The sequence below is a fragment of the Larus michahellis genome, chromosome 6 (assembly GCF_964199755.1).
Source record: "Larus michahellis chromosome 6, bLarMic1.1, whole genome shotgun sequence".
NCBI lineage: Eukaryota > Metazoa > Chordata > Aves > Charadriiformes > Laridae > Larus > Larus michahellis.
This window is the reverse complement of record NC_133901.1, coordinates 18,328,141-18,347,462: the sequence shown is the minus strand read 5'-3', so window position 1 is coordinate 18,347,462 and position 19,322 is coordinate 18,328,141. Positions and strand designations below refer to the sequence as shown.

Sequence of the window (19,322 nt, the reverse complement as noted above, 5' to 3'; positions counted from 1 at the left end):
TTTTTAATATTAATAGCTTTATAAGAGAACTGAAAATGAATTGAACTTAAAGCTGTTTCCTGTATTGTCCATTTTATGGCAAACAGCAGTGGAAATAGCTGATTTCTTGACATACCACTTCCTTGCTCACACATACCACCAAGACTACTCACTTGCTATTATTTTCCATTCTCTGACACATACAACAATGGTGTATTATAGCACCATCATTATATTTTATTATTAAACAAAACTGTAAAATTAAAACAGAGTAAATGAGAATTCCTCCAGGGCACTGGTTTGGCACATACAGGCAGAAGAAGGTTAGCAGGAAAGGGACTGGAGTGCAGTGCTGGATGAAACTTTCACCGTGAAACCTGGAGCACCGCAGCCTCACCAAAGCCCAGCTCCCACCTACTGGGGTCCTTACATACCCCAGACCCACCCACACTCAGTCCTTCTGCCCTCTCCTTTCTTTTACACATCTTGAGAACTGAGATCTGGGGAGACTTCCTTCCTTGTAGGACACAACTAGGGAGGACTCGGTTTTATTAGTCTGGCACCGACTACTGTGTTTGAGTTTCATATTCCTGAGAAGAGAAACCCAAAGATTGGCATTGTTGTAATATGGGTTGGATGGAGCACCCACCCAGCCAACCCCACCCAACACTGGTGTCCCAGCAGAACGTGGGTCGGGTCAAGGAGAAGTCAACCCAACAATGACTTCATTTATGAATGCATATCCCTTTTGTGGCTTTCCATTGGCATCCTTCACCAGTATCTCCAGTCAGATCTGCAAAGCAGACACTCCCAGCTACTGCTGTTTCACCTCCACTTGGTGGCAGAACCTAAATGGTTCAGACCAAGAGGCACTGTGTCTACCCGCGGGCCACAGGGACAGCTCAGACCTGGACACAAGCTCAGTATGGAAGCTCAGAGGCAATGGTTCACCTCACATGTGAGGTGAGCTCAAAGACGGCTCAAGCTACGAAGCCTGAGCTTATTGAACTTCTTGAACTTACTGAACAAGACTACAAAAGTCATGAAATCATGGGGCAGAAAAAGCACTCCAGACGCCTGGCATCTCTGGAGCCGCTGTAGAGCCGCACAGCTGGAGCCCAGCTGGACACACAGAGCTCAGACCTGCTGCCAGGATACACGACTTATCCATAGCATTACCTCATGCCGTTCAAAAGCAAAAATGCCAAATCGCTATCGCATTGTCTGACTCACTCACTGATCTTCCTATGCAAACAATTCCTACAATTTGAAGTAGGAAAAATACAGCTAATAGACCGTACATCTTATTTATGCAAACTAGAACTGTTACTCAATCACTAAAAATAAAGAAAACAGTTTCTCAAAACTGTTGGTCACAATTAGCCTGGGCAGGCTCAAATTATCTGCCATGACAATCCTACTTTAACAAGATTAAGTTGCTTCCTGTTAAAACTGCTTTCAGCATCTCAGTCCTAACAAATAAAGAAGTTTCTTCATCATTTCCCTTAAGTTCATTAGCTTGAGTCCCAACTCACGCGGCCAGTACAAATAGCCTTGCACTGGCAGCTGGGGCAAGGCAGCGCCTTCTAAATTACCTAGAAAACGCCATTCCCCTGGCAACAAATTGCTTTGCTGTTTGTCCTCGATGCAGGAGGTCCAGCTTGTCTTCCTAAATTCAAGTGCAAATGCCTCCTCACACACATTTTCTTAAGAAACATGGGCCTTCGATATACCTTTGGTAAAGCAAGAGAGAATCAGATAGGATACGGAGGAAAAACCAGGCAACTGAGAGGGGAAACAGATTCTTAGTTCATGAAAATGATTTACAGCTTCCTTAAAGGCAGAGTACTTCATTGCTTTATCCCAGTTCAAGATCTGGCTCTGTTTTTGAGAAGCAGTTTAAGTGGCAATGCAACTATTCAGCGTTTCTGAATAGGTGTGGAACACTCAGCTGAGCAGGAGAAAGCTAAGTTCCTCCTCCATATACTTGTTAAGATTAGTGTTTATGTAACACTTGACGCCACAAATAACACTGATTTTGTGATATATAAACCACATGTTGAGCATGCCATTCAGTTTTCCTATTTTTACGCTGCTGGATGTGCCTGAATCCGGTTTCTAATGAAATACATCCTACTTTCACACATATTAGTGATTTTATTTTCTTTGGGGAACGGAAATAAGTGCTACAAATGCTAGTACCGTTTTCCCCACCCAGGGCCCTGCATTTCGTTTTAGTCTTTCAATATCAGAGAAGGTCTCAGATATTCCACATTTTGACAGATTAGGTTACAAGGACCTTTTGAGGTTCTCCTGCACCGATAGAATGGGACATGCATAAGGATTAACACCATTACTGACCACTTCTGTGTCTCCTGTGCTGAAGGGGGCAGGAGCTGGTCCCTCTGCGCGCCCCAATGCCACACGGCAGGCACAGCCACGGTGGCCACCGGGAGCACTTTGGTACAGAAGGACTGCCGGTACAGCGGAGCCAACGCGCCGTCTGTCCTCCTTCAACCCCCCCCATTCACACCACTGGGGACCATCGTCTTCTCTGTCACGTGCTGATAGCTGTGACGCCGTGAATCCTCCCAAACCCACCTTCTCAGAGAGGACACGCAGATAACTTCTGCGATGCTTATAGAGTTGCCAACCCATACAGAGATTTGGAAAGCTCCTGTTGGTCTGTTGCAGCAAACAACTTTCCACCCCAGGGGCTTCACAAACCCACACGAGGTTTTAGAATTCCTTGAAACTTCAAACGACACATCCCTGTGCTAAAATTGTGACTTGAACAGCCATCGCCATCTACTGAAAAGGAGTTTGTCACAGGTTTGAAGCGGCGTTGGCTCACGGAAGTCCGTCACTACTGTTTTTGTAAAGGACGCCAGAGCCAAGCAGGAAAAGCACCACAAGACATTTGCATGAATGGAAATAAAGACATTCCAAGCTGGTTTTGTTCCCAGAAGCACAGCTTCCAGTGCACAGTGACCTTCAAAACCAGCAACATGGTCAGAGCTGGCTCGGAGACAGCATGCCGAGTTCACTGTGTCTTGGGAAGTATCTGTTTCTGTTTAAAGAGATCTAGTTTCTGCCAGAAGTTACTCGCACCAAACCAAGCCGCTTTCAGTCAAATCCTCCCGCTCCTCCCCTTCTCTGGCTTTCAGAGAGTTATTTGGAACAAATTGCACTAGACACACACTTTTCCAAATCATTTCCAAGGTCAGTTTTTCCCTGTTCACCTTCCATTCTGCCTTTGCAAACACTCATGTATTTTCCCAAAACATACTTCGAATGAAGCATTTTTTTTTTTCCCAAGTACTCATTGCTTAAATTTTCTTCCCAAATAGTTTTGGTCATTGCACATTGAACACGAGTTAATGGTAGAGTGCTAAGCTTCAAGTCTGACCTGGCCATCCGAAGACGCAATTGATAAGAAATTCTCCCTTCATCACACATGAAGTGGCATAGTAAGTTTAGGCGAGCAAACAAACAGATACAAACTCATATGCGGAGACACAAACATCCTACTGCGTCACCTTACCCTCTACCAGAGGTGGGCAGGAGTGTTTGTTCTCCCGCTGGGCACCCGGAACCAAGGCCTGCCAGCACACACGCTCAGAAGAGCAAACAGGTGAAGAACGATGAACTTGCGAGTTCCAGAGCTCTCCCTGTAACAGCGGTTGGACCGTGGCCGGAAATCCCACCTGAACGCAGAGCTGACATCCTGGAGGATAAGTAGCAGCAGGGGTGACCAATCTATAGAGGGAAGGCATTTCACAGGGCTTGGATGACAGATGGGAGTGTGAAAGCTGGCCCATATGAGGGCTCCTTCCTTTTTCAGCGGAGATAGCGTGAGGGTGCTGTGTTTGCAACCCTCCAGCGCAACCCCATGGAAGATGCCCTCCATTCCCAGCTCTAGAAGAGCAGACAAGCTGTGCATGACACGAGCTGCGCATTACCAGCTCCAGAAGACACCAGATCTCCCTTCCTTGTGTTACGGGATGACCAGTCACAGTCTTGTTTATTGAACCCATCTTCCATACCCTTCACAAGACAAGGCTGCTAAACAGCTCGATGCGTTTAGTCCAAAAAGAGAACAAATTATTATTTGTTTACAGAGCAGAGAGGGCCACTTACCAGTTTTCCTTCATTTGCATTTTAAAAACAAGCTAGAAGCAAGCCCATCCTCTTCCTTGCAAGTTCTGTCGTCAAAAAGGAGCCCTGATCTGTGACTCCTTCTCGCCTGGAGTGAGGCACAAAGCCAGCTGGCTCCCAGCTTGCTCCCAGCATCTCCCAGTGAGCACACTGTCATCAGCCCCAGGTGATGCCATGCTGAATATGGTGACTGCAGGCAGCGCCCTTCTCAGGACACCGGGTAATATGTCCGCACCCCCACAAGCTCTTTCCCACTTTCGTCTCCCCTGTAAACGCACCAGAGCACTTCCATCCCTGTGGCGTATTGTTTCTGGAGCGTTTGCTAGGGCCTAAGATACGTATGGTCACGCACACAAATTATCTGCTCCAAAATGAAGCCCGATGTTTCAGCGCTGTGCCTTGTATCATCACCCAAAGCAAATGAACGTGTTTCCCTGCCAGGGTGGTACAATTCACAAGCGAAAAGAAACATCCACAGTGCCAGGCAAGAGTATCAGACTTCATGGTACACAACAGAGAAGAATAAGCCACCTTGCTTGTGCCCACCCCTTTATTTGGGTGCAGGCCCAGAAAACAAAAGGAGTATGTGGCTGGGGTGGCTTGTGTTTCTCTCCAGGGAGTGCCAGCATGTATTTTTTAACCATCACTGTTGATATAGTAGCGTCTTGTCAGATCTAGTTCCCACTCAACCACTCCATTCTTCTCGGGGAGGTGAGGAAGAGTGTGTTGACTCAGGTGCATATGATTTGCATTTCTGGGACTTTTCTCCCTGTTTTTTCCCTTTAGTGAAAGCAAAACAAAAAAACCCCACAGGCAGTTTTGTCAGCCCAGACAATGAAAGCTCTCCTCCAAAGACAACAAAGTCCAGTGTTCCTCCGCCAGTAACACACTGTCATTTGCTTTCACGTTGTCCAAACACTTCCACATCCAACCACGATCCCCAATGGCTGCGCTTACCTCCTCTGGGCTCCAGTCTTACCAGATAACCTCCCCACATCCCAGCCCCCGGCTCCAGTACACCTTTAAAGGCAAAGAGGAAGGATCGGTTTCTAGCTGGAGTGCCAGACCAAGAACAATCTTTGCTCCGTATTGCACGTTAATCCATTTAAGACCAGACTCCTTGATAGGGTGGGTATATTTATAGTGTGGAGAAAAAAAATAAAACCCTTTTCACTTCCTAATATCTTAACATCATGAATCAGTTTCTACTGCCTTGTCTAAATAAATTATAATATTTGATTATCACAAGTCTCACCAAAGGTTGAGATTTCCTCCAGAAACTGTCTCTGGTGTTGGAATTCTAGGTCTTTAAAGCTATTTTTTAAATCTGGATCAGCTAGGTATTCAAAATGGCAAGCAAGGACCAATATGTGCTCCCAAGAGCCCACACTTCGAAAGAAGATATCTTGACAGTGTTTATTGACCAATCCACTGTCATAGTAAAATATACTTTTTGCTGATTAATCATCAGAGGTGCAGAAATAGATGGAATACTAGATAATGCAAAGCTTAAACTTGAAGTCAAGACAATTCAGGGGTGATGTCTCTGTGAAATTTAAGCTGGAGTTCCCATCTCCTTCCAGTATTTCCCTTTCGTTCCCTTGCCATTCCCCTTCCCTTTCAGTATTTCAAAGGCCGTAGCTTCTGCAAGTGCTATAGATTAGTTTATACTGCAGGGAGAAGTTATGAAGTTACAGCTAAGGAAGAGTATTTCTAAGCAACATTCAGAAACAGAAATAACAGCACAACTGAGAGGAGAGATCTTTCCTGCATCGAAACCCAAAATAATCCCCTCATTCTCCTACTCCCCAGAGTTGCTGACCTTCCCCCACACCCTTCCCATATCATTATGGAGCATCTTTCCCAGTACTTAGCCCTTCAGTGGCTGACTGGGAAGGGCCGTGTTGCTCTTTTCCTGCTTTCCACACGGATAGAAAGCTGTTCAACACTCTGGAAATGGTTACAGACTGCAGGAGGGATGAGGCTTTTGTTACAGTCTAGCTATTGCTACCCATTAACTTATACTTGGCTCTTCTAAATACCAGACTTGTCGTCACTTGCAATTTATATTAGATTTGGATCTACGCAGCCAAAAAGAGGAAAAAAGGAGGATTAACACTGGCCTATTTTAAGCTCTGTCATAATTCTTGTAAAACTCTGTTTAGATTGTAAATGAATCACATTAGATCTAGCTAAAACTGTTAGCATCATGTTGTAAATGTCATGCCCAGTGCAACACCATTGCCCGTAAGTAACCGAGGGCTCTGGAAGTCCCTGGGGAGCCTGTTTGATGTTTTGCCTTCTTGCAGGAGCACTGCAGAGGAGGAGGTGGTTTGGGGGACCCCAGGCGAGCAGCAGGCAGACTGCGCTTGCTTCCCTGCAGCCAGGTACTATCCATCCATCACACGGCCCAAGCCCGGGAGGGCAGCTGGACCCGTCACCCCAACAGGGGAGGGGAGGGAGAATAACAGTGTGAGAAATAGCAAATGAGACAGCCTAGGAAAAAAGGCAGAAGCTATTCAAATCCCAACTAAGCACATACTAAGAAGGCAAATCGCTGTGGAAGACAACCCTGTGATCCAAGGGCGAGAGGTAGGACCATTACAAACTAAGAGTTTGGAGATGGAAAGAGGTTTGCTACAGTTCTCCTGAACAACCTCTGCTGGGTTTTCCTCCATAAGCTCTCTCCTTCCCTAACAGTGAAAAGAAATGCTTAACAAGGCACAACCGCTCATGGGCTTCATCACATTCTTGTCCTAGTGCCCTTGAGCAGCAGCGTAAGGACCTGAATTTTTTTACACGTATCTATCACATGACATGCAGTTTGTCAACACTGACAGATCTGACCCATCCCAGATGGGCTGTGCAGAAAAAGCCAGCCTTGGTGCTGGAGCAACAGCTCTGCAGCAGTCCTCTCGCCAAGATGGAGCAAGAGCTGAAGGCTTACTGAAACGAGCAGGCGAGCAGCTCCCTCCCGGCCCCGCCTGCGCTGCCGCAAGTCCCCAGGGACCCGGAGCAACGACATGTACCCTGGTTTCACCAAGCCAAGAACGGGCCAATGACTTCACAGGATTTATTCAAAACAGGAGAAGAAATAGCTTTCTTTACAGACATCATGAAACGCATCAGTACGGAAGAGGACAGGGAAGGTGTTCTCAGCAACGTGCAGCGATCGCAGAGTTACTACTGCCACCATGCCACTCCGGGAGAGTCCCCTTGAGCAGGGAGAAGCTGCCCTCCTCAATTCTACCCGTGTTTCAGCGTGAGACGCAGAGCACACCCTCCCTCCCCACCGCTCATGCAGCACAGTGGCAATGCATCGGCTCCCCACCTATTCAGAAAGCAAACATCAACGGAGAGATCACCTCGGTTAGCTCGCAGAGAACGGGAACTCATCTGGCCACCAGTGACGTGGCATTTCTGTTACTGGAGATGAGCCAGCAAGTAATTTGCTAATAATTGCAAAGGCAGACCAGCAGAAAGCTGGAAAGAGGTACCGACTTCCAGTAAGTTCTCCCATTTGTGCCTTGGAGCATCTTCCCCAAGATGTTTTTGAAATAAGGCTTCTTCTGTACCAAGCACAGCACTGTCCTGGAGAATTAAATGTTCACTAAAATTTATTTTAAGCAATTAAACAAAAGTAAAAAGATTAAAAAGTCTTGCAAGAATCACTGAAACGTGAATTGCCTCCCTCTTCCTTTGCCAAAAATGCCACATGAATGATTTCAGAAGTCTTACAATTTGAAAGGAAGTTGCCATTGTTATTTTACAAACTGTTTATAAAATCAAATATTTTGGACTAAAACTTTAGCTTATCAGTACCCAGCTGTGACAGTGTTTCCATAAATCAGCCCTGCTCCAAAGAGTTCCGAGGACTATGGGAACAAGTTTTAAACTATTTTTCTTGTTTCTCAATGGACCAGGTTCCTGGCTGTCATAACCCCTTTGAAGCAAAAGAAACTATATTCGGCATTTGATCCTGACTTGTGCAATCTCTGCTTAGAAAGCATCTCCTGCGGCTCCCATACGCCATGATCGGTTGAGATGAAGACAGAGATATCCACCTACTGCATGAGCCTGGCTCCACCGGGAGTAAAATTATTGCAGTGGCTCATGCAGATAGCGCGTGGACGTACCGCAATGTATTAACACCGCCTTACAGTTGGGAAAAGTTAGGCAACAAAGTCCTAAGAGCAAGTGTTGCAACATGAAAGAGCTGTAAAAACACCAGTGCTTAAACCTAACAAATTGGACAACCCTGATTTAAAAAGTGCTTTGACAGCCCTGAAAAATTCCTAAACACACTAAAAACTGATCTGTTAGCAATGCACATTTCGAAAGCCGGGCAAAGTAACTTTCCCGTGAGTATAGATGTCCTCATCTGTGCCCCGATTAATATGTTTCACCAAGTTTTTCTCAAACAGGAGGGGGTGGTAAGCTCCCATAGTACAGGCACGGTCGTGAAACTTCTGGTAATAGTGGCAAATGTCCGTCTGCCGTTTGGAAGGGAGAAATTCGTACACGTCCACTTCATCACAGAGCGTCATCATGATCACGATGCCTAGGGAGGGAAAGAAAGCAGACATCCCCGTGTCAAACCAGACAACACGTTAAACATTCCCACGAGACAGGCTGTCAGCAAGGAGCATCCAGCCCCAAGGGGAAGGGTTTTCTTTTTGAATGTTCAGACAAGAGAGGGAGAAAACAAGGCTGGCCAGATGGGGCTGTTTTCTGCAGCCCTCTCTCGCAAAGCCCACGATCAACTTGATTACGGCAGATTGTTTACAGTGACAGCCATGCCAAAAGGCCAATTTTTAAGAGCGTTATCATTCTCCGTGACCTTCGTGGAAACTCGGGCGTCTGCCAACCCTGCACTGCAATTAGCTGATCCAAACAGCCCATCTTGGGTAAGCAGCCATGAGACCTTCACCTTTTCCCCACCTGCCTCTTGTGAACGCAGGGGATATGAAAAGCGAGGGTGCCTGGAGATGGCTCAGGGAGCCTGAGCATCTTCTGCTCTTCAGGCTCCCCCAGCTCCCCCGCAGCAGAGCAGTGCTGCCCTCCTGTGCCTTCCGACAGGCACATGAACCTCTTGAGGACAGTCACGCCAGTGCTGGGCACAGACCTGTCAACTCGCTGGCCGAGTTCAGAAGTAAGCCATAGTTACTGGCTACTTTTCTTCCAAGTGCAAGAAACAGCAAATATTTTTGCTATTACTAGGGAAATAGAACCAATGTATAACATCACAGAAAATCCATGCAGTATCTGAGACATCGGGGACCATGCATGAGCAGAGGAACACAGTTTACAAAACATTAGAAGCACCCATCCGTGAAACCGCCTGTTTAACTAAGGTGCATTTTAAACACGTTTTCATCCACCTTTTCAAATTACAATTTTCGTTCACGCTTAGGCCTTCCAGCAAACACAGCGCTGCAAACCAGAACTCGTCTGTGCCCCCGAGTCTGGCGAGGTGACTTGTTTAAAAAAGCAGGTAACTTGACTCAAAGTTAAGCCACAGAGGAATTCGCTGTCTGACATGGCCTGGTGCCTGCCTCCAAGCCCCTGATTCCAGTTAACACCAAACCAACTTTGCTGCTGAAGTCATTGACTGTGCTGTTACGCAGTTGTTCTGCACGTATCCCAGCAATGATGAAATAGGTGCTGGGCAAGAGCAAGGTTGTAGAAGAAAACGAGATGCTAGAGTGGCAAAAATAAGAACTGGCTCTGTTTACATGGATGTAGAAGGGCGCAGAGGAGGGGCTAAAGCACAGCAGCGGGACACCCACATGGCAAACAAAACCATATGTCTATGCTGTGACTCCACATATATGTGAACTTCCTGAGAAGTTCACTCCTTTTTGTTCAGCTGATTGTGAGATCTGCTCTCCAATAAGAAGGAAAAGCTTTGCAACAGCAGAATGGAAAACGACCCCCTTTGCTGAGAGGCTGGATTTAGCATGCTGATGAACAAGACAAACGTTGGCATGCTGAATAAGGGGGAATATCACTGAACTTTTCAGAAAAACTATTCACCCTGACCATCCCCAATGCCCCATTAAGTCTTTAGCTAAATATCTTTTTCTGTATATCTATATTTTCATAGTTACATATATTTTATATATATATATATATTAAAAATGGGCAAGCACTTAGATTTCATCTGCAGTAAGCAGATTTATTTGCCTGACAAGATCCGAGCCTGCAGGAGCCGTATCCTTCCTCTCACACCCCGTGGGAACTGCTCTGGCGCTAGAAGCTAGAAATCCTGGAGACCATCTCAATGGTGCAATCTGCCCTCCTGTTTCCATGTGGAACCAGGCCATGTTTGTAATTGCTGTTACAGAGGGGTGCTGCAAACCGCTCCTTTAACACAACTGAGCTGCTGCTTTAAAGACAGGAAGCTTAAATTTTGGCATAAGACAAACACTTGAAAAGCAACTCTGATAAGCACCATAAATCTGCAGTGGCTTGGAAAAAAGGCATCCTGGAAAGTTCCTGCAAACCAAACAAGAGGTTTAGAGGGCAATTATCTTACCGAGCATTCCTGATGACGGTGGATTAGGCTGAATATGCTCCAAGGAATTCTCCTGCAGAATATCCCAGAGTTGCCACTGCATTTTTGGATTCAGGATATAGAAGGGCTGCTCTGGGTGCACACTACGATATGATTTATAGCTTTCAAAAAAGTTGTAGTCTGGTTTTCTGTACCACTGCAAAACAGAAACAAGAAGTCCGACTCTTTTTTTATTTCTATCCCGCTCTTTCCCATAACCAATGGGAAACGAGGATGAGTGAACCTGCTGCTGCCAGGGAGAAAAGGTCCTGCTATACCTGCACACACTCACCTTCTGTCCCCGCCCCCCCCCATCTGACCTTTGACTCAGTGAACAGAGCAGGGAAAAACCCAAACCTCCTCTCTTTGGCAGTGAAGTAGCAAGAAATAAGACGAGCCATCTTGTATAACTTCATTCTGCACCCCCCAATAGCACATGATGTTGAGAAGTCTACCTTAAATGTTACAGACCCTGACTCCTCTGCATGCTGGAGTACAAAACATCCTATTCTGCAGGCAAGTGTCCCCCTCACAGCCTCCTAAACCAGGTTGAGCTGACTTGCATCCTAAAACTTTCCCTTTCAGTAAAAACACTTAGGAAGGACTTATGTGTTCTTCAAGTCATCTTGAGATTTTTTTTTCCTATGCTAAAAATATCCCATCCTGGTTTCACTGACTCTTAAAAATGCTGTATGTACACCCTCGTGTCTACTGGAGGTGTAGGACTAGACACAAGAATAAATATCACTGAGAAAATAGGAAATGGGAGTCCAGAGAAAGGAACACAAAGACCTCTCAGCTACAGACAGAGCTTAAAATAAAAGTAAAGAATGGACTATTCATTCCTACCCGCTTTCACCCTAAGCCTCCAAAGCTCATCACTTATCAAATAACAGTCTTTTGTGCTCAAAATGAAAAGTGAATGCTAGAGGGATTGGAAGACCCACAAGTGAAAGCCTAGCTGACACAGAGAGGAGACGTTTGCTAAGATCTTCAGAGGGTTTCCCAATCTATTCATAATGCATTAAGTATATCTCATGTCTGACCGGTGCTTGAGATATCCAACCATTGACCGTGTCAGCAAATCTTACAGCAACTGTCAGAAAGAGGAGATCATCCTCTGACGAGATGGCAACTGCTGCAGCCAGCAGTGACCTCCTCCCGGCGGCATCAGCTCATGGGAAAGCAAAGGTGGTGACTGTTACACTTGGCCTGAGGCCTTCACAGGGATCAGGAACAGGCAAGTGTCCCCCTAGGAGCACCCATGCATGGGATAGTCTCAGAAGTACATACAGATATATCCATGATAATGAAAAGGTAATGAAGAATGGCCTTAAAAATGACAGATCGTCCACATTAGGAGGAAGTGGGTTAACAGAGGCACTTCAAAGCATACGAATCTGATTTTACTTACAGAAAACTCAGGCTTACCTCATGAATTTCTGCATGATATGGTGCTGGATCCCACACAATTAAGATTCCAGTGTTATACAGCGCTTCCCTCAGGAACTGCTGCTCCTCAACAGTTATGAGCTTGAATAACAACAACAAATACAATATTATACAGTATGCTGTCAGAATTAGCAGAGAGCCAAGCAATAAACCATACCTGGATGCAGCCACAGCCACCCCACTGCTGGTTACTGAGCATGCCCCACTGCATACAGGGACGGACACAATCCCCAGTGATGCCCTTCCAGTGTCCCCTCCAGTCCTATCTAGCAGCACAGGATTTAGTGGAGAGTCACAAGAAAAGCTGTTGTTACACTTTACAAGGTCTTCTTTATCCCTCTCCAATAACAAAATAAGGATACAACCCACAGAGTGACCCAGCTTTTATGATGGATACCATCGCTACAACTTCCAGAAGCAGAAGGGAACATCAGTTGCTGCCACCAGTCACCAGGACAGCCCAGGAGGAGCCTAATGCAAACACACTGTTGGCTTTATCAAGAACCTCCTCTTGAACCTAAAAAACAAGTCTGCACATGGGTGGTTTCTCCCGAGCAGCACGAACTTGGGCAGCCCGGGCTCAGCGCTGGGACAACTTGCTGTGAGGGCACCGGTGCAAGGGACAAAAGACCTCGGCACCCCAGCTGACCCTGGCACTGATCTCCACGTCGCCTCTCCAGAGCAGGGTGCTGCAAAACTTAGGCAAGGGAGTTTTCAATCTCACGAGAGCAGCAATGAGAAGGAAAGCACCCCAAGGGCAAAGCACATGGGCCAGAGACAGGATCAGTGCAAAGCAGCTGCTCCACCACAGGCTTCCCCAAACAAACAAAACCAGGTGGTTTAAACAGAGAAGTTGCCCTCTACAGTCTGGACATGAGCTCGTGACACCTGGGGCCAACCCAGGTCCTGCAGCAAAAAGCAAACAGTCACAATCAAATGAGACAGGGACTGATCTCCTGTGCCCTCCCCACCCAAAGGCATATCCCATGCTGACACAGCTTGTAAATATTTGCTGAAGAAAAGTATCATCATAAAAGTCAGCTCCCATTTGTCCTGATTTTCTCCATGGATTTAATGAAGAGCTAGCCAATTTAATCCTTGAGTATCCCGGCTAACCCCAGCAGCAGGCTGCCTTCCTGGCTGTCCCCACAACCGGAGCACAAGGACGCGCTGGCCAGGCCAGACGCGAATTGTTCCAAAAGCAAAAAAGGTTTCCTCACATCTGTTCTTAACTCTGCGGGATTAGGCTTTGGCCTCGACTGCGTGTACTGCCCGGTTTCATTTCCTTACAGTAGCTAAAGTATCTAGGCCACTTGTTGGCTGGAGCATGCAACACGGCAGGTGTGAACTTCTGCCTCCGCTCCGTGGACACCACAGGAGAGGAGAGGATGGGGCAGCTGGCACCAGCCAGCCCCTTCACCAGGTACGAGTGGGATGGAGCACCGCCACGGGACAGGAATTATTTTCATTTCATTGTTTCTATTGAAAGGCTAGAAAACTTTCAGGAACTTTTCTGATGTGAAACAGGTGAAGGGAGGCTTCAAGAGAGACTGAGCATCAGAGAAAGGTCAGCCAAGCAAAGCCATATGAGTTGGCAAAGGCACCCAAACCCCTAGAGAGCTGAGACAGGCACAAAAACAAAGGGATAAGAAACCAGGTGGGGAGCACCCCCACAGCCACAAAGCGTTTGCTGTTTCCTTCCCCACACCACAGAGCTGGCTCTCGGCACTGCTAGTTATCTATCAGTCAACTTAACCCGTTTGCTGGGGGAATCTGGCTCCCCAGATAACTTTAGCACCTATTTCTTCTGTTTAACGTCAACTGATTCTTTCCAAGTAGTTAAACTCATTTAAATTGCTATAGGACTGATCTGTCTTGCCCAGCTTTTTGATCCTAATTAGTCACCTGATCTATTGATTTCCTAGTTAATTTGTTCTTTAGCCAATTCACCGTTTAGCAAGTATCTTACTCATAGAGGCCCTACTCTCCTGGTACGTTTATTGACCATATCAAAACAAGTTCCTTCTCTCCTGCTACCGCAGTCAATGCCCTGTAATCTAAGCATGCTCCCCGTTCCCATCACAGTCTTACTCCATTCCACCGATGTGCTATCTCCTTTCTTTTCCTCCCTGCAGACTCGTTAGTGCCAATAACAGCAAATGCAGCCAAAGCAGAGTGCTCTCCATGACAGCACAAAGCCAGCCAAGGAGAACTGTAAACAAGGGCTGGGAGGAATGAGGTACTCTGGTCCTCGATCAGCTCTGCAGAACGGAGTTGTGTCCTACAGAACGACATTGGCACTCCTCCCGCACACTCTTCTGCCCTTATTTTTGCAAGATGTGACTGCCTTCCCAGAGCAAATTGATGCCTTGTGTAAGACTGCAGGAAAACATACCATTAAAGGAAGCAGTACTGACGAACCAGTGAAGGTCTAAGAAAATAAGCAAGGCAATGTTAAAGAATTTCTCTATTTAGAACTGCCACTAAGCTTGTGGACAAACAAGCCTATCCTCAGATCTGAGGATCCAAATTTCAACCCCCCCCCAGTATCAATCTATTAATCTTTCTCTATGCAGACCCCACTCTACTGTTGAAACCATCCACCCCCAGATATGTGCTAGAGACTGGTCAACAAATTACAGAAAAACATCTCCAAACAGTTATTAAGCAACTTCGGGCCGCTGGCCACACATGCCAAAGGGCTACTACTCAATACAGACTAGTTCTGACAGATTAGATTCCGGAGATCCCGTTCCCTTCATTTTGGGAATAGACCAAGGATTGATGAATAGCAAGAGCCAAAGTAAGAGCAGCCAGGACACAATCCCATCCCTGTTCCCAGCATCCACTTAAAATGTAAGAAAAGCCAAACCCAGAACAAGAACAAACTACAGCTCGTCCAGCCAGTACCTGATGGCTGCAAGCAGCTAAAAACAAAACACAATCAGGCAAACCCACTAACAAGAACGTTCAAATGATGTCGCCATGACTAGAACAGCACCGAACCATTAAAAGTGCAAATGAAAACACGGAAGAAAACCAGGCTCCCACTCCAGTGATCCCTGAAGATAACAGGGACTGCAATAAGAGCTGTTTGGCTTGGAAACTCCAGCAGAGAGACTCCTGCACGATTCACATGGAGAGCATCTTTTCTCCCATTTAGCACATTTAGCATGTTTTAGTTAACTTTAGCCTCAAAAACTGCAACCATTACGCTCTCCCTGTAATTGAAATTTTCTAAGCTGGTGTCTCCATTCAGAGGGGATGGTGGCAAATAAAAAACATCACCCATGGCTGCAGGCTGATCTGCATGGAGAACAGAAGCACTATAATGACACGGCTGTAACGACACTTGGTCCAAAATAAGAGGATCCACACAGACAGTTATTACTGCTGTATTACAGCTGTACCATCACACAGTTACTCTCCTCCCTGTGCAGATAACCCTGGTGCCACACAGGTCATGTACATGGTTTTGCTAGTAAATTACTTCATATCACAGTGAGTTTGGCAAAGGGCGCGTCCTCCAGAGAAAGTTTTCTTAAGTGATAACACCTATATGACATCATAAAAATACACACAGAAGGGAAAGATAGAAAAAATGGAGATGTCAAACAGGGCTGAGGAAAAAAGGTGTCGGCAGCCAGATATGTCTGCTAAAACCAGATCGGTTCAGAAAGGACAAACTGTCCCACATCCGACTGGTGGTTTAACGCAGGGGGAATTGAGATGCAGCAGCACAGAGCACGGCGGCCAGGGGGGACGGCGAGCAGAAAGAGCAGAAAACAACATTCGCACAAGAAGCAAGGGCATACTTCAGAACAAACCCAAAATGAACTAGGGAAACTGGTTACAAGCTAGCTCCATGTCTTGCCTCTGAAGAGGATGGCCAAGCTCCTGCTGCTGCTTTGAGAAACTTCAAACCTTGTTACATGGCAGCAGAGGGGAGGTACGCAGCTCTGCCATGCTTGGCCCGTTCGGCACAAGTTCATCACACCTACCTGGGAGTTCACAAGGCGAATTGTTGTCTTTTGCCCCACATCTTCTTGAAACCCCTTGGTAGGAGCCCCATTGAATCGCAAGACGGCATCGTGGCTGTCTGAAAGCAAAACAGAGTGAAAACCCATGAGCTAACAACTGTTTTTTGAGTGACAGAAGAGATGTGTAATAGGTTATTCACCTGTGCTTCTAATGCAATCTGGCTAGTCCTTGGCTTTCCACGTAACAACTAGAAATACCAAGCCAGATTCTGTGGAAGAAGTTGTTAGTCTAACTTCATAACCACCACACTTGTAACAATCCACTTTTTTAAACCACAATCCACTGGCCATCTGAAAGAGCAGCCCTAACATTTGCTCTGCACAGAGGAGCGCAGCATCTCCTTCCCTCTCCCTCGTCTTCCTTCCAAACACTTTACCAGGAGATAGACCAATACAGAATTCAATTACCATGTGGCTGGCCACAATCTAAGGAACTGGGAAATAACGGTCAGCCAGCGTCCTCTCTAGCAGCCTGGAGGCTGACCAGCCTGACAAACACGTATAATAACCACAGTGGAAAGTGAAGCCTGCCAGCGTACCTCCCACGTTACAGAAATAAAACCACTGCTGTGCATTTAACAGGCACAGCTTGTTACATGCCTTGGGATTCACGGCATTTTCCTCTGCTGGCATCATCTCTTAAGACAGCACAGCATTCCTCCAGCACCCTCCTCTGCCTTGGCACAGCCGGCCACGCTGCCGGAATGCCACAGAGCCAGGCTGCTGCTGCAGCACAGAGGGCATTTGTGCTCGTCACCTTGGCACCCTGACTTTTCTACTGGTTAGATTTGGATAGGAAACCTTTCATGTTATCAGAGGCGTTGAGTTAGAGGAGCGGGACCAAGTTCTTGCCTTCACACTGAGGCCACACTTCCACAGGTCACAGCAGCTGTGGGGAATTGCCGAGTCCCCAGCCAGGGCAGAAGGGCTGGCCTGGTCCAGAACCGGGTCTTTTTGAGATCATTTTCTTGAAAACAGGGGTGTTCTCACAAGCAATACTGAAGGATCAGTAATTGCTGGCAGCAAAGACTAGTTTCTCAGCTACTTTATTCTCATAGACAAGTGGATCTTGTTTAGAGCCCTTGCAAAGCAACACACCAAACCCAGAAAGGTGATGTTTCTGAAAAAAAAACAAAACAAACGTGTCCATGCTGAGAAGCGGCTCTGTAGTTACCACTACAGACCCTCAATTCCACGTCCTACCTTGCATCAGCGGAGTACAGGGTTATAATCTCCCTGTATAACTTCATCCAGACACCAAGCGTCATTACACCCTGAATTTGCATTTTAAAAAGGGTGTTTAATGACTGCAGAGGCAGAGCAGCTGGTTCTCTGAAGCCCGCTGTCTCCAGGAGGTTGTGCTGCGCTCGGTATTTCCCACATCAGATTTTTCACTGGCAATTCATAACCTCCAATAACACCAAGAGCCCAGTAAGAGAAGAGCTGCTTGTTTACAAGCTTCTTCCTGTTCTGCTCTGCCTCTCTTACATTGACTAACTGCTCATTTGATATCTTAATGTGATTACACAGAACAAATATTTCCTGGCCATTGAAGGAATAATAATTCAGCAATCCCTTGTGCTTATCTACGCAAATGCTTAATTTTAAGCCTGTCAGGTGCAGTACCTTTCTGGCACATTTCACAGAAATCACAGAACGGTTTGGGTTGGAAAGGACCTTAAAGATCATCTAGTTCCAACCCCCCTGCTTTATTTCTCCAACAAAGCCATGGCTTTTCCTACATGGAAATATGGCAGGTCAAAACTGGGAAAAAATCATACATAAATACACTGAATACTCCTGAATCCTTCGATATTCTCCCTGCAAGTGTCCAAAAGTCTGCAGAATCACTAGCAGAGATGACTGCTTGTGCAGAAAGGTTAAAGTCTGCGACCCAAGCACAGGGAACACAAGCCAGGGACACCAGAATGGGGTTAATGGCACTCGCCTCAGGCACATTACCCAGTGACCTTTCCAGCATCCATCCCTTGTGATCTGGAACAAACTGGTGCTTCAGTTTCAGGGACAGGCTCAAGCGACCGACCGTAGGAACAATGAAATGGCTTTCCATGTCTGACGTCCTCTCAGCTGTGCCGCAGCCAGAGCGCAGCCCATTGCACTTCTTGGCTGCTCCAATCCCGAATCCAAGACTGCATTACGACATGCCATAAACACCATCCCTCAGCTCTTGAGAGGGTCTCCTTACAGAGGAACGAGCAGTTTTATCAGTACGCTGGAGTCTACGAGAGACACTCTTGGCCGGAAGCCAGCTGTGTCAGGGGAGGGTGTTCAACAGAAGGTCACTTCTGTGGAAACCTTTACTGAACTTCAGGAGGCACCTAAATAAGCCAACGCAGGTACTCAAAGGAAAAGTCAGAATTGGCTTCTCAAGTCTTGACCCACCTAGCCTCAAACATTCCTAAAGAAGTGGAAACAATGACACCAACTAACTCCCCCCTGTAATTTTTAGCAGGAGGCAATGCTATCCTGGTTCATGCCACCACTGTCTTTTTCATCACATCTTTCATAGCATTTTAACACACCTCAGACTGTTCAACCTCATGCTAGCACCTGCCCACCTGTCCTGTGGACCACAGAGGAGTTTAGGGGCGACCTTCTGAGCAAGTACCAGAACAAAACCCTGACCCTCCCACGAGCACCTAGGGATTACAATTCTGAAGGCTTTGCCCAAGTTGTCCATGAATAATGGATTAAAACCTATCCATCTACTTACTTGCAGCTCAGTGCAGGCCAAAGCGAACTGATTCAACAGACAACTTGCAAACACACCAAAGTCTGCCACCAATTTCCATCGGAGAGAAAACTCCTAGGCTTTAAAACTTCCCCTTCAGTGAAGCTGCAGTTTAGCAAAAACTGAGGGAACTGCAGGCATGGGAGAGTTTTCTACCATGCACAAAATCCCTGGTTTCTGCTGCATGCTGCTTTCTTAAAGGCACAAAATGCTTTGGTATCAAAACATGCTTCTTTATAATCCACAGTATGAGAACAACACTTCAACATTTATTCATTAACCTCAGATAAATACGGTCAGATAAGACTTTGCAAAGCACCACCAAACTTTGTCTAAAGAAGAGATAAAATTACGCCCTGTCAAGTTTTCCCATGGTCTTCTGGGC

The 19,322-nt window shown here is 46.4% G+C and overlaps 1 protein-coding gene across 4 annotated transcripts in view; it reads right to left on the bottom strand.

Moving 5' to 3' along the window:
* Positions 1-7,196: 7,196 nt before the first annotated feature.
* The window catches only part of ST6GAL1 (ST6 beta-galactoside alpha-2,6-sialyltransferase 1), a 45,235-nt gene continuing 33,109 nt past the window's right edge, over positions 7,197-19,322 (bottom strand). For all 4 annotated transcript variants that reach the window (XM_074592159.1, XM_074592158.1, XM_074592160.1 and 1 more), the window contains 4 exons: positions 16,147-16,244; positions 12,125-12,226; positions 10,676-10,850; positions 7,197-8,698 (listed from right to left, as the gene is read on the bottom strand). In XM_074592159.1, coding sequence (XP_074448260.1) covers positions 8,457-8,698; positions 10,676-10,850; positions 12,125-12,226; positions 16,147-16,244 — 617 coding nt within the window. In that variant the 3' untranslated portion in view covers positions 7,197-8,456. The remainder of the gene's footprint in view (positions 8,699-10,675; positions 10,851-12,124; positions 12,227-16,146; positions 16,245-19,322) is intronic.